The following is a 14,805-nucleotide window of genomic DNA, read 5'->3' as shown; positions in this document are numbered from 1 at the left end:
GGGGAGCATGCACTGCCTGCTGTCCCTGTTGTGCTACCTGGCCCTTTCTTCTTTTCTTAGCTTCCCTGTCAAGTTCACAGTCTTTCATCAAGAATTTGGTGTGAGCACTGGCCCTAAAATCAAAGCTTTTTACCTCACTTCTTACTGTCACACAAAAACAGGCAGGTGTCATATTGTGTAGGAGAAAAAGAGAGAAGAAACACCTCTAACATTCACTGCTCTCTTCTGTTGCATTCCTTCTACATTCTGAAGTTTTTTTTCTGCCTTTTAAAAAATATGCAATAATATTAAAATCATATTATTATTATTTTTTTAAATAATCCTTTGTTTATGAAGATAAGCACATAAGAAAGTAATTTAGCTAATTTAGCACGCAACCTGAAACTCTGAACTGGTGATGGGAAGCTAAGCTTTATAACCTTGTCTTTCACTGCTTTACCGTACACTCCCAAACAGGCAGTGAACATTCCAGGCTTGCAGATGCAAATAGCATGGATGCTTTTCCCATACTTTATCTTCTAATCAGATACTATCAGCATGTGCTTGATTCCTTTGCCTTTACTTTGGGATTTTAACATTATGGTTGGTGTTTCTAGAGCTGCTGTTTGAATTCCCCTTCCATGTACCCTTAACTGAGCCTGATGGGGTTAACTTTAATTAATATTCATGTGTGGCTAAAATCTGCTGTGCAGGTTGAAAACATTAGCTCATTATGTGGTAGAGAAGAGTGCAAAACTGAGCACTTGGATAGAAATCAAAGAGAAATGCTATTAGGGAAAACCTGCCTTCTCCTCAGGAGCTGCTCCTTCACTGTTCCATTTACGCAACATCTCTTCACTGCAGTCCGGTATTGCAGCAAATCCCTTCTTTGCTCCTGAACCGCACGGACACAACAGCAGTAATAGCGGAATAACTGCAAGGGAAACACATGTTTGTCATTAACGATGGGCTGATTAGGGTCAAAATATCTTAACAGCCAATACTGAAGTCTGGCCAGAAATACGTCTCTAATGAGTTAATGAAGATCATAGGAACAAATAAGGACCGCAGCCAAGTTCCCAGAAGCTTTAGGTATTTCCTGGAAACTTATGCAGTGATGATTTTCTAAACAGTAAACTGACAATGAACCTGTTACTCCTGCAGATGATTGTGCATCCATTTGTCCATGCTGCTACTGAAGATCTCATATAGCAAAACCAGCTCTCAAAGTGTACAACCTCAGCATTTCTAACTCTTGTCCTGTTACTAAGTAGATCAAGACACCTCCATATGGGACACACCCATGAGCAGTCACATTTACAGCAGTTACCTGGAGAGCTCAAAATGGTTCAGTTTCAGATGGAAAACATACTTCCATGGAATTAACTTTGTTTTCTCATAGCTAGAGTTCTACTACTACAATGAATTATTGCACTTTCAAATGCAGTACTAATATATATGGCCATACCCTGACTGCAAGCATTTCTCTTATTTTTCAGCTTCCACCTTGTCTTACAACATGATGTCTCACATCATGTACTGCTCAGATTAAGGAACCGGACCTGGGTCTGTAATTAGCAAAAACATTGAGAGAGTGCTGTGGCTTGAGTGGGAAGAGCTAGGGTTCACAAAGGGAAGTGTGGGAAACGCTAAGAGGATTCCTTAGTGCTTCCCCACCTATTATTTATAACATTATAAACTAATATTACAAGCTGTACATATTAACTTCAATGCTGAATGTATAATGCTGATATTACAAAAACTGACTGGAGATTTGCCATGACTACACACAGCCTAGCAGTTTACATAAAATACAGGGAGCACATAAATAAATAAAAAACAGGGTGCACAACAGTTTATTCCCTGGTGCTTTGTGGACCATATTTGTGGTGGTGCTTCTGACATAACGTGAAATGATTACTTACGCAGCAGAAGCAAAAACGCCAAGATGATTAGTGCAACTGCTCCCGGTCCCAGGAATGCTGACCCACTGCCAGTAATTCTATCTTTGCATCCGCCATCAGCAGTACATGTACAAACATATAGTTGCAGGGATTGTGGCTGAGCACAACTGAACCCTTGGAAATCCTGTATTTGGAGGGGGACTTCAGTACTGCCTGCCTTCAGGTTCTGGGGAACCAACCGTACACTGGTGGCTAAAGCAGAAGGGTGGGGTTAATGAGAAAGAAAAACAAAACAAAACACAAAATGAGTGGGCAGAAAGTTAGTTCCTGTAAACCTTCTCAAATTCCCAACAAGCTCCCTCCAGTTAGGACCAACCAGTTCAAGCCAGCTTAAATTTATACTCATGGTAGCATACATGCTTTTTTGTTTAATTGGGTAATTTATACTGGTAACAAAACTAGTCATGCTCTCTTGAAGACTCAAATAATCACAGGAGAGCTTTGCACCAGCAGAGACGATCACATAAGATAGCCTTATTGCTTACAGAGCACTAACCATCACTTCATCCAGTCAGCTACAGGCTGAACTCACAAGAATCTATTTCTGTCTTTAGGAGATTAACTTGCTGTAAGCCACTGGCAGACATATTACCATGCCAGGTCTATGACAGGAGTGGGCAAGAGGTGCCCAAGAGATCTGAGATAAGGAAGGTCAATATCAACCTGTTTTGAAAAGCTGTGATCTCTATAATCGCTGCTAGTCTGGCTACAAGCAGGGTGAAGAAAGGTAAGATTTCTTTTTCAGTCCTAAACTGATTGCTCTGCAGTGTTAAACTGTAGGATTATGGATGACAAGAATCAATATGAGAAGAAAAAGTATCTTCTGGTGCCTTCAATCTACCTGAAGTGTCCCTTCAAGTGTTTCCCAGGTTTATATGAATAGCAGAGTAAGAAGAAAATGCTAATCTAGTTTTGAAATACTCATTAAAATCATTTTTGATTTATGATCTATATATAGCAGGTTCATCAAGCTAGATTAAAATGGTCCAGCTGAGGGAAGGCAACAGGCCCCAGAACATGATTATTTTTATAGCCGATAGAGGGAAGTCATCAGAACACAAGCAACATGTCCTCATATGTGATTTCATGTGTGAATTATTTTTTGTCTGGATCAGACAAGCTGAATTATTCAAATCAGCAAAGCACAATGATCCTGTAGAACTCCAGAGAACTGAAAGTAATTCAAAATATTTTTTCTTACCATTTCTGGATGCAATTATCCAGTTTCTTGCTGTTCCTTCTGGCTCATCAATGACAGAAAAGCTGTAGGGAGCACTGTTTGGGTAACTATCTATATCATTAGCTGTAACATCAACAAATGTTGCATCTGAACACACAGTCCGTACAGGGTTCTCAATAATTGGGCAGTTATCATTCTCATCTTGAACCTGAACAACAACGGTGCCAGTGACTGTTTTCGCAGGAACATCTAAGATTACAAAATATGAAAAATCAAATCAGTATTTGACAAGTACAGAAATTTTGTCTTAAAATAATAATAATAAAAACTTAATGTTTTTCAAAACACAATGCCTGAAATGAGTTTATGGGAGCAGTGTTTCATCCTTAATGTCAATGAACGTGTTAACAAAGTTCTTCTGAAGGCAAGTTGTTTTATTACCTTAATGTAAAAATGTATTTCTTGTGCATAGTTACACAATAACAAGCAGGTTACTAAGAATTCTAACTAGATACACAAGAAACTCAGAGATGCTTTCCAACTAAGGTTTCCAGAAAATTTAGGACTTTGAAATCTGCTTATTATCATAGTGAGATACTGACTGTTTCCACCTAGGTCTTCACAAAACTTGTTTTAAAAGTTCATCTCCATACAAAGAGAAACAGCCATCCTGGGAACTCAGTCCAAGGCTTATCCTATTTCATAGAGTTGCCTTTGTCCCTCCTCCAAAGACAGAGCCTATTGGAAATTGCACCGGGTACCTAAATTTTAGGCAGCTGAAGGTAGGGAGGTTAAACCAACTGTAGCTATAGAAATACAAACTAAGCCCTAAAACAAAACAAAACAACAACCCAGGAAATTTACAAAAGACACCTGACCCAGCAATGCAGAAACAGAACTTTTTAAACTTACCAGTAGTTACACCCAACATGGTAAAAGTGTAGGTACCATTTACTACATAAGCTGATTCGTAATCAAGGTTTTTAGCAAGCTGGATTTCACCAGTTTTTGAATTTATCGTGATCCAGTTTGCTGGGTCTCTTCCTTTGATATATCTGATGAAAAACACACCAAAATATAAATATCACATATTTATAAAGTTCAGAACAACGACCGGAATTAAAAACAGTTTCACACAATGCCTACTCTTTGTTAGTGAAGGCCAAACTCTGATGCTGCTGCCACTGTAATTACTTTCAACTATTAACCTTAGATTATAAACCTACCCTGGATGTTGAAACCTGCTTTTTCCTTTCAAAGCAGCCAGGACCTGCCAGGTGTGGCAATGTTATTGAGTGAAATGAGAACACTTATTCCACTCAAGGGGCAGCATGCTGCTGGCCATGATGCTCCCCTTCCCCTGACCCTCCTCCCTGCCATGGGTGAGCAGCAGCCCCCTGGAAAGGCTGTATAACAGAAAGGGACCCAGAGTTGGTTTTATACATTTGTTGGTTCACACCACTTCTAAATGCCACTGTAAAGGCAGTTCAGCAATGTTTTAGACAAGCTACAATTCAAAAGCTAAAAACAGCCACATGAATGCATATGCAGGCTTATCTACCCTAATATCCTTTCTGTCCAACTTCTGTGTGTTTCTATATACTCCTTCCTAATGTTTCTGCATGTAAATATGGACAATTTCAGCACAAGCACTCATCATTTAGAAGAAAATAAGTAAGATTTTCAAGTCAGTCATTTTCTGCATAATAGAATATTGATAGTAACGGTATTCTTTTGGTTGTGAATTATGCGTAGGAGAGAATAGATTGCCATTGAAATTACTTCAGGTCAATACACACATTTCTACAGTAAGATGTAGTTTTTAACATGAGGGTTATAAAATTATTCTTACTTAATGTTCACTGCTGCTTTTCCAGTGTCTTCATCAAGGGCTTGATACTGTCCAATGACCTGGCTCACTCGCACGCTCTCACTCGCTTCAATAATTTTAGTGCCACCGGGGAATACAGGGCCTTCCCTCACATCAATCACGTGAATTTTGATTGGAATTGTTTGTGCTTTATAACTGTTTTTAATGGATTTGTGAAATTCTGCTTTGTTTGTAACAACAAAACCCAGGTTTAGGCTTCTCATTTCTTCATAATTTAATGCCTAGAGCAATCAAAAACAAACAAGAAATCCCTCAGAATTTGATGGTATTTGATACTGAGACAACATCCAGATGTTCAATATTTAAACGATGCTTATGGAGGATGCCACAGTGGAAAAAACCATAGTTCAGCATGTTACTCTCAATTCAAAACATCTCTTCAAGAGTACATTAAGATTACTCCTTGTTTTTCCATGGACATCACAACTGGTATTATGTTACATTATTAAACTAGTCTAAGGTATGTGCAACGAATCCTACATATATATTTTGTATTTACCTTTAGTGAATCCCTACTCAGAATTATTCTGCCTTTTTTTTTTTTTTTTTTTTTTTAATGATTTGGTTACTTAGTAATACTATAATTTTATTATTATTATAATAATTATTTTTACTATTATTATTATTATTTTATTTCTAATAATTTCCAAATTTCAGATAAGAAAACCAGAGTAGAAGAAAAAATAGAACTCAGAAAACTATGCATCTTCAGCTCCTGTCACTAAAGAGGAGTGAAAGCTCCAAAGAAATCCATAAAATAAACAGTTTGTAGCCATGGCTCATAGAGTAGGTGCTGCCTGCAGTTCCCTGTGGCCATGGGAAATAAATAAACTGAGACAAGCAAGGAGAGCAAAAATGTGGTAAGGATTACAGCATACGTGCTACTGGCACTGCTGCCCAACAACAAGGAAGATCTGTGGATTTCTGTTTGACTGGATACATACTGCCACCACACAGAATGTGGGGGACAAAAGTATTATTTGGTATAGAATTACTATAGCATAGAATAGAATTACCAAAAAATATAAGAGGAGCATCCACAACATACATTTGTAGTTTATTTACGAACTGTGAGTAATTTGTACATCAATCTCTATTAAGGGAATCAATTACTCTAATACTTAAAGACCCCAAAAGAATACACTAACCTTCACAAGAGTCAAAACTCCTTCATTTGTTTTGGTATCTGTTACAATACGAAAATAGCCACCTTCGTTACCAGAGACAAATGAAAAGTTTGCCAACCAGTTATCAGAAAACTCTTCATCTTTATCAAATACTTTTATTCTCATGATTTCCACATTCGCTCTGTTTTCTTCAACGCTTCCTTCAAACTGCAAGGATAAAAAGATTTAAATGTAAAAAGGTGTCCCGATCTACACCATTTCATCAGTAGAAGGAACTCTGCATAAAGTTTTCTTAAGCAACGGGATACCAGCAAGTGTATGAACACACCAAATATGATGGTAAATGTACTTACTGCAGAACTTTCAAGCACAGGCAGGTTGTCGTTGACATCCAAAATTTTGATTTCTAAAGAGCATGTAGCACTATTCCCATCTGCTGCACCATCACGGTCCTTCCCTTCCACCACCAAAGAATAGCTACTTTGTGTCTGTCATAATTAGCAAAGAAAAAGGAAGAAGTGTTAAACTAGTCTAAATCTGTGTTGCCTTACTGTATTACCTGTGCCTTATTTTGTCAAAATCTCTCAAGCAATGGCCAATTTATACATAGCTCTTCCTACTGGAGTAAAGCTGAGTCTCAGAAAAGGGTTTGGGAGTTTTGCATTTTCCTCCCAAAGAGTTAGACTGTGCTCAAATACAAAAGTGGAAAAATTTCAGTAGCCACAAAGAGGATGCAGCAATACCTGCACATTAAGAAAAGGATGGTGTCTGCAGCCTCTGAGAGCTAATATAAAGATCACCATCTGCTGGTCAGTGAAAATACATGCAAGCATAGGGAAAGTTGCCAACAATATCTGGCTTTCGACACACTCACAGCAGCACCATCACTTATCCTTTAGGACCTGATTTGTACAGCAGTCTACAAAAGTCTAGATTCAACCAGCAGCTTTACAGGTGGTGACCTGGGTGTTCTACCCACAGGCACACCAGCAAAGAGACAACACCCCTGTGTCATGTAACTGCTGCCCAGCTGCACGGAAGGGACAGAAAACAACAGCCAGCAACTGGCATTGTGAGAAAAAAAGAGACAGGGTGAAAGCAAGCTTTACCTCATCCCCTCACAAAGCCACTGGAAAACATACATTCGACAGACAAGGAATGGTCCTTTAAACCCAACTGGGATGAAGGAAAGTGAAAAGTGATAAAAGGTACCAGAAGAATACTATCAACAGAGAATGTTTGTTTTTTTTTTACCTCTCTGTCAAGGTTTATTGCTGCTACTCGAACCTCGCCAGTATCTTTATTCATACTGAATGCAGAACTTGGGCTTTGGGAAATGATCCTGAAAGCAATTTTGGAATTCAGGTTATTTGGTTCATCTGCATCCGTTGCATTTAACCTCATCACAATTGTACCTGAAAAAAACCACAACACAATACAATACTTGGTTACGCTGCCATGCACTGGCAAGTATTTTTACTGTAATGCCACAGGTAGGAGTGTGCTGCCAGATGCAATGCACAATTTTCTGATGCCCCTACCTCTGCTAATTTAATAGAGCTGAAAAAGTGTTCTTGAAAAACAATTTATGTTAAAAAATCACAAACAAAAATTACCCTATCAACACAGATCTGAAGGCTGTAGAATTCAATTCATTACAACTATCCAACGAGTTGAACTCTCACAAGAGTTCTGACAGAAAACTTTAGATACTGTATAAAGAAGATGGCAACATAATTCAGACAGTAAATTGCGTTTCCCTCATATATCATCCTAAAGGAAGCTGGACAACTTTTGTACATGAACATCAATACAACATCTGCTCTTTACTGACTGATGCCCTCCAACTGCTTAATTCAAAATAAATGGTAGCCTCCATGCTGCAGGCCCCTTATGTGCACGACACAGGATATTTTACTTGGAAAGGGCCTACGTCAATGTCCAGCACTATTACCTGGCTTTGAGCACCAGCTGGAATTCAGGAAGAGAGACAGTTACCATATGGCTGTTACTGACTTGAAAGGCAGCTGCGGGAACTTAATACCTCAAACAAATGGATGGTCAGTAATTTCTATCTTCAGATTACCATGGCATTGAAATGGACGTAGTATCAGGTATTTATTAGGACATTTTACTCTGGGAAACAGTCTATTGCACCAAGACCTGTTCTTATGTTTACTGTCATTAATAAGAAAATTGACAACAACTTGTTCTCTCTCAATATTAAAGTGCTTCTCCAGACTATTAAATGAAGGAGAACTTTTCTTAATCACAGCAGAGCTGAGTGCCTCCAAAATAGGCTGGAATTGCTAGGACAGAAGATGGATGGAATTCTCCATGCAGTGTCTACTTAAGGACTACAGTCCTTGGCTTGATGTCAGCTTTGACCCAAAAACAAAGTTGGCATAAGAGGAAGTCTTGTTCTCTGTTGCTTTTATGCACATGCTTTCCCTTCACCACACTGCACAACTCAGCCCTGAATAAAAGCATGCATTCAAACTTGGATAACCTGTCCTACACAAGCAAGATAATGCACTATTGTTACTACAGATATGCTGCTGCAATGGCTACATTCACTTTCTGAATGAGTTCAGAAAAGGTAAATTAGAAAAAAAAAAATAAATGTTACCTGTTTCACTTAATTCTTCAATTGAACCAACAAAAACTTCATGTGAAAACACTGGAGGATTGTCATTTATATCTAGAACTCTAATTGGGAGGTCTATTGGCTCTTCCAGTTTTGCTCCTGTCTTGTCTAGAGCATGACCTCGCAACTGAAATAATTCAGAGACAATAAGAAAATGAGTGACTGTAATACATATATGTGAGTACGGATACAATTTAAATATATAGCAACATTATATATAACAATATTAGCAGTTATATATATGTGCATATACACAAACACACACATTTATATATATATGTCCAGAAATGTTAAAACTTCTTGAAATAATAAATATTTTTATTAAAAAAGGAAAGAAGAGCACTTATGAGGGTAAAGTTAATATTCAACTTACTAATAGCCTTGGAGTCTTTTCTCTGTCAACCCTCCCTGTGATGTTCAAGTCTCCGGTCTTTCCATTGATAACAAACAGTCCATAAGGGGGTTCTGTAACTCCTTGACCAGATATAGTATAAGTTACCACGATCCCTGTGTCTTCAAGATCAGAATGTATCTAGTAGGAACATGATAGAGTAAATAGTAATTGGTAAATAAAACCGTGTTTAAAAAGACACAATCTTTTAGCTATTTTCATAATGATCAAACAAAAATTAGTATTAAATACAGTTTTTCTACATTGTTTACAGTGCGTAGATGCTGAGAGAAGAAAAAGTTATGTGGTCTCTTTGAAGATCTAGTCCAAGGGAGATTAGGAATGTGACAGACAGTGCAACAGCTGGGAACCACAGAACAGAGAGGTCTGTGGGAGAAGAAAACTCTGACTACTTGGACAAAGAAAGCTGGATGGCATACAAGTTCAAGGAAGAGTCTGACTGCTCCACATACACCCTTCTGTCCAATCACCACCAGCAGTTTTAGGAGCTGCTAGCCAACCTGAACCAGAGCTGAGTAATTCTGGTAGGGTGGTAGAGTGAAAAAAATTCAAAAACAACTGCATTTCCAAAAGCATTAAGAAAATTGTTGAGTGGGAAAAGATGAGAGACTCAGTCAAATCAGGCTTCAAGAGTAACTCATCTTCAGAAGGAAACTGAACGAAATGTGCCAGTCTTCTACTAGTATTCAATAGTTCATTAAAATTAAAGAAACATCTGTGTCTGTGGTTAGGGCAGCCACATCTTTATTTTATAATTTCATCTCTGTGTATTCTGTATTTATCTCTTTTCGGGGCTTACTCTAGCAATTGGATTCCTATAGGAATTGTCTTCCTCTTCCCGTATGAAAGCAGGAGGGACTGTCCATTCTCGCTTCTGTCTGACTGGGCTGTTGGGATGAGATGATGCGCCATGCCTGCCACTTCGATTGTAAATCTGTGAAAAAAACAAAGCTAAACGTCAGCATAACATCTGGTCATTTAAGATACGGTGCTTTATTGCTGTGCTAGTCCAGGTTATACACTGTTACAATACTAATTTTGAAATCACAGAGCAGTACTACCATTCTGAAGCACAATTTAAAACTATACATTCCTGAAGTTGTTTGAAGAGAAAAACTTCAGCGATTTTTTAATCAAGACAGACATATAAAGCACAAGGTTTAAATACACAGGCATGTTCACACGACCAGGGTATGCTGATAATACACCCATTCTGGCAGATTTAAGTGCTTGTCACCAGATGTGGAATGAAGTTTGCCACTGATACTGCTGTAGACAACTATTTCTGCCTTATGCTGTTTAGTGTCCCATCAATACTGACCAGTACTCAGCTTCTTCTGTAATACAGGATACATGCAATAAGAAACCCATTCACTGTCTCAGCTATCCTTGGCCAGCTACCCCTCATTCCCACTGACACTTCTTCCTCCTCCTGTCCTGCTGGTTTCCAGATCCATCTTCAGGCCTTCAGGCACTTATAAAGAAAAGCATTAACTCCTACCTTCCAATGGAGTCCATTTCCACAACTGAGACAGATCTGTAATGAAAGTCATGATAATTATTAATTCAGGGTCACTTTAGCAGTACATTTCTTTATCCACTAAGAGCCCTGGATAGCTATGCATGCCCCAAGACACTGCAATTAGGTGTCTCTTGTTAAATGTAAGAAATTGGATCCTCAGTCAAATTATCAGAGATCCTGTGTTTGCATTCCCTGATGCTCCAAAGGTGATTTTTATTGACCTAAGGCCTAAGGAAAAGTAGGCTTAGAGAAGTGATTTTCTATTGAAGTCAGTAAACCATAGAATCACAGGGCTTGGAAGGGACCTCTAAAGATCATCTAGTTACCTGCTATAGCAGGTTCCCTACCGTAGGTTGCACAGACAGGCATCTGGGTAGGTTCTAAATACCACCAGAGGAGGAGACTCTACCACCTTTCTGGGCATCCTGTGCCAGTGCTCTGTCATCCTTGCAGCAGAGATCTTTCTCATGTTCAGGTGGCAATTCCTGTGGTCCAGTTTGTGTCCCTAGCCCCTTGTTCTGTCACTGAAAGGAGAATGACTGTATCCAATTGACTCCCACCCATTTGATATTTACAAGCATTGGCAAGATCCCCCAGGTCTTCTCTTCTTCAGGCTAAACAGTTCCAGGTGTCTCAGCCTTCTCCCATCTAGGCCACTCATCATCTTTGTGGCCCTCTGTTGGACTCTACAAATTCTCTGTCCTGCTTGAGCTGAGGAGCCCAGAACTGGATGTAGTACTCCAAATGTGGCCTCACAAGAGCAGAGTACAAGGGGAGCATCACTTTTCTCTTTTCTGCTGGCCACTTGATTACTGCTGCCCAGGTGCAGGACTCTATCCTTGCTTTTGTTGAACCTTATAAGGCTCCTCTCTGCTTAACTCTCCAACCTGTCCAGGTCTCCCTGAACAGCAGCACAGCCTCCTGGTGTGTCAGCCACTCCACCCAGCTTTGTATCATCAGCAAGCTAGCTGAGGGTGGATTTTATCCCTTCATCCAGGCCACTGAGAATATGTTAAATACTTTAAATCTTCTCTTTGATTGGTTTTTAAACTGCTAACTGGGCTTTAACTATTCATCCCTTCAGTCTCACATTGATTGCTACATCGTAGCTTGATAGAATATTTTCATTCCCTCTTTCTCACACAACACTACACAGCAGTGGACAAGGTTGGGAAAAGTAGCAGGAGAGCAGTTTCTTTGTATCAGAAGCCTGAAAACCACAATGTAAACTAAAGTGTCTGAAGTTTGCAAATATCTCAGTGGACTAAGATAAAAGAGCCATCAAGGAAGTAGAGAAAATCCCGTTAGTCATTAGAAGTAGAGTCCTATAAAAGAGCCTCAAGCATTCTGCTCTCTTGCTAAAAAAGATGATTTTGGTTCTTTGCTTTTTAACCTATAATAGTTTGTGGTCTATAGGCAACCCCCTAAGGAAGTTTAAAGAGATCTAAAATAGGTGTTTAAAAATGGCAATTTCATTTTTGAGATGCAAGAGATACATCTGGAAGATGTATTTTTCAATATACTACAACTGCCTTCTATTAAGTGGCTTAGTAGGGAAAACCCCCATCTGTCACTTGGTGTGAATCACAGCCTCAGCACAAAAACCCAGATGTCTACTGATGAAATCTATTGATGACATGGAGCTGGGAAGGCACTGGCAAAAGACAATTGGATTGTTACAGAAAATTAGTCAGAAAACCTGAAGCCTGAAGTAAGAAAAATGGAATGAAATACTGCTGGAAAGCAGCTGGAATGGGTGAGGCAGCAGGGGAAAAGGAGGGAGTGACTGACATGTATAGGGAGTTCAAGGCTGCTCTTGCACAAATGCCTGCTCATGTCTTGGGAAGGAAGTGACTGCAGAGACAGATTTTGAACACACAGCTTCATTTTATACTGGAAAGATGCAGAATGAGTAAGCAAGGTGTATACGCCTATTTGCTTTGCTATGAAACTAGAAACCCTATAAATGTGGTCTTGTCACATGTTGTGCAGGTCAGTTTCATGTTGAAGACCACTGGAAAGTGGACATCCTGCACACTTACAAAAGTGGGCTGAAAGGACATCGGAGGTTATCTCTGAGTCCATCTCCCTGCCCTAGGGCAGGATGAGTAACATCCATCTGCTGCCTAACATCTGTTTAACCTGTTTCTAAAAACCAGTGATGGAGATCACAGCATTGCTGCTGAGAGCATAACAGTGCCAAAGTAAAGCTTTGTGGGCTTTACTTCAGACTAGAATTTGCTTGACACCATGGAATAAACAGCCACAGAAGTGATGGAAACATCTCTCAGGACAGTTTCAGTCTCAAAGGGTCAGACTGACACACTCCGGAGATTTGCTTCAGAAGCACAGTTTGATCCAATCAAATATGTGCATCCTACATCCACTGCATGTGTTTCCTATAACAGACACCAAAACAGCTACACTGAAATGTCTTAATCACAAGCTGAATCTCTCTCTTTGTCACGTAGATAACGTAACTAGGAAACAGTACAACTCCCTCTTCATGACAGTCACCTTTCACATATAAGAAAACTTCTCATCCACCCAGATCCTCCCCAGAACTTTCTCTCCTCCAGGCTGAACAGCCCCAGCTCTCTCAGCCTCTCCTTGTAGGGAGGTGCTCCATCCCTTGTATCATTTTTGTGGCCCTCCTCTGGATGTGCTCCAACAGGTCTATGTCTCTCCTGTACCGAGGACTCTACATCTAGATTCAGCACTTCAGGTGAGGCCTCACCAATGCAGAGTAGAAAGGCAGGATCACCTCCCTCACCCTGCTGGCTATGCTTCTTTTCATACAGGCTGATGTTATGGATATAGATCACGGGTACTGAGGGAACACAGTCAACAAATAGATGCTTCCAGGAAAAACAGGAAAGGAAGAACCTGTATTTTTTCTGCAAGCATTTTGCTTTTTAGTCAGTTCTTTGTGTTTTCCAATTATCAGTGTCTTATTTGCATGTCTTTTGACACCAGTGACTCCAGTTGAATGCTCACAGAAGCAGCTACTTTCACCCGCAACAATCGTTTCATCTTGGTTAAAAACCACCACACGCAAGAATACACACACAAAAAGGGAACACTCCACAGTTCTTCTCTCTCCTGTCACCAACAAAGCAGGGCAGTTTTAGTTCCTGAAATATCACATCCTGCTTTAAAACTGTAAGGCAACAGGTCTCCACTGTCCATTTTTGGGACCTGAAGCATGAGAAATCCTGCCCAGCTCCCTGCAGCCCTCCTGAGCACTGCTCAGCTCCCTGCTCCTGGCCAGGCCTGGCCTCCACCCTGCCTGGGCAGCGGCCGCCCAACTTTGCTGGTGTTTCACCAGGCAGGGAGAGTGAGCTGCTCAGTAATGCCTCTGATGGCAAGGAAAGTTTCTTGGGGAGTTGCTAGAAACAGACAGAAAACACTAGCCCAAATCAAACCCACGCTTTCTTAAGTCTCTGTACATTTCAGAACTTGCTTCTAGTACGGAAAGCTATTCCATAGGACAAAAGGCCTAAAGGTTGAAGCCATGGAAGAGGTAAACCCACGTATCTTGAAATGGTTTTGTTTCTTTTCTCTAAGATTTCCAGTAAACGTTACATACAATCCATTTTCCCTCCTAGCACAGCTCCTCCCAACAGGTAATGCAGTTTACAGATAGTTCACTGAACAAAAAGATGACTGCTGTACCAATTCCCCTAACCCTCCTGGAACCCAGACAAAACCCACCCATCTCCAGACACAGAAGAGTCGTTTTCATCGCTTTTCCCGACTTTTCCCAACTTTCAGATTTCCCTTTCACCTCCCTCCCAGGAAGCGAATCTAAGAGCTACAAAGCCTCGACGGGAAGCCCCACGCCCCGCTCCCGCACACGACCCTCGGGGCACCGCGCAGCCCCCACGCTTCCCTCCCGGCTCCCACCGTGCAGACCACCCCGGAAAGGGACTCACCAGCAACACCAGCAGTGCCAGCAACCGCACCGCAGCCGCGCTGCCCCGAGACATGGCCGCTGCCTGCGCGCCGCGCCCGGGACGGGGTCACCTCCTGCGGCCGTCAAGGGAAATGGAGGCGGCCCGGAGAGGGGCGCGCTAGTAGCCG

General features: G+C 40.6%; 1 protein-coding gene across 1 annotated transcript in view; it reads right to left on the bottom strand.

The window, feature by feature from the left end:
- The window catches only part of LOC107310125 (desmoglein-2), a 20,767-nt gene extending 5,962 nt beyond the window's left edge, over window positions 1-14,805 (bottom strand). The window contains exons 1-13 of the mRNA XM_015855483.2: window positions 14,658-14,805; window positions 10,702-10,737; window positions 10,000-10,134; window positions 9,162-9,320; window positions 8,771-8,915; window positions 7,396-7,556; window positions 6,495-6,629; window positions 6,163-6,348; window positions 4,976-5,235; window positions 4,036-4,178; window positions 3,145-3,372; window positions 1,905-2,135; window positions 786-913 (exon numbers count right to left, since the gene is read on the bottom strand). Of these exons, the coding sequence (XP_015710969.1) occupies window positions 786-913; window positions 1,905-2,135; window positions 3,145-3,372; window positions 4,036-4,178; window positions 4,976-5,235; window positions 6,163-6,348; window positions 6,495-6,629; window positions 7,396-7,556; window positions 8,771-8,915; window positions 9,162-9,320; window positions 10,000-10,134; window positions 10,702-10,737; window positions 14,658-14,711 (2,001 nt within the window). The 5' untranslated portion in view covers window positions 14,712-14,805. The remainder of the gene's footprint in view (window positions 1-785; window positions 914-1,904; window positions 2,136-3,144; window positions 3,373-4,035; window positions 4,179-4,975; window positions 5,236-6,162; window positions 6,349-6,494; window positions 6,630-7,395; window positions 7,557-8,770; window positions 8,916-9,161; window positions 9,321-9,999; window positions 10,135-10,701; window positions 10,738-14,657) is intronic.

The sequence above is a fragment of the Coturnix japonica genome, chromosome 2 (assembly GCF_001577835.2).
Source record: "Coturnix japonica isolate 7356 chromosome 2, Coturnix japonica 2.1, whole genome shotgun sequence".
In the NCBI taxonomy this organism is placed as follows: Eukaryota; Metazoa; Chordata; class Aves; order Galliformes; family Phasianidae; genus Coturnix; species Coturnix japonica.
The sequence above is the reverse complement of the archived record's forward strand: the minus strand, read 5'-3'. Positions and strand labels throughout refer to the sequence as shown.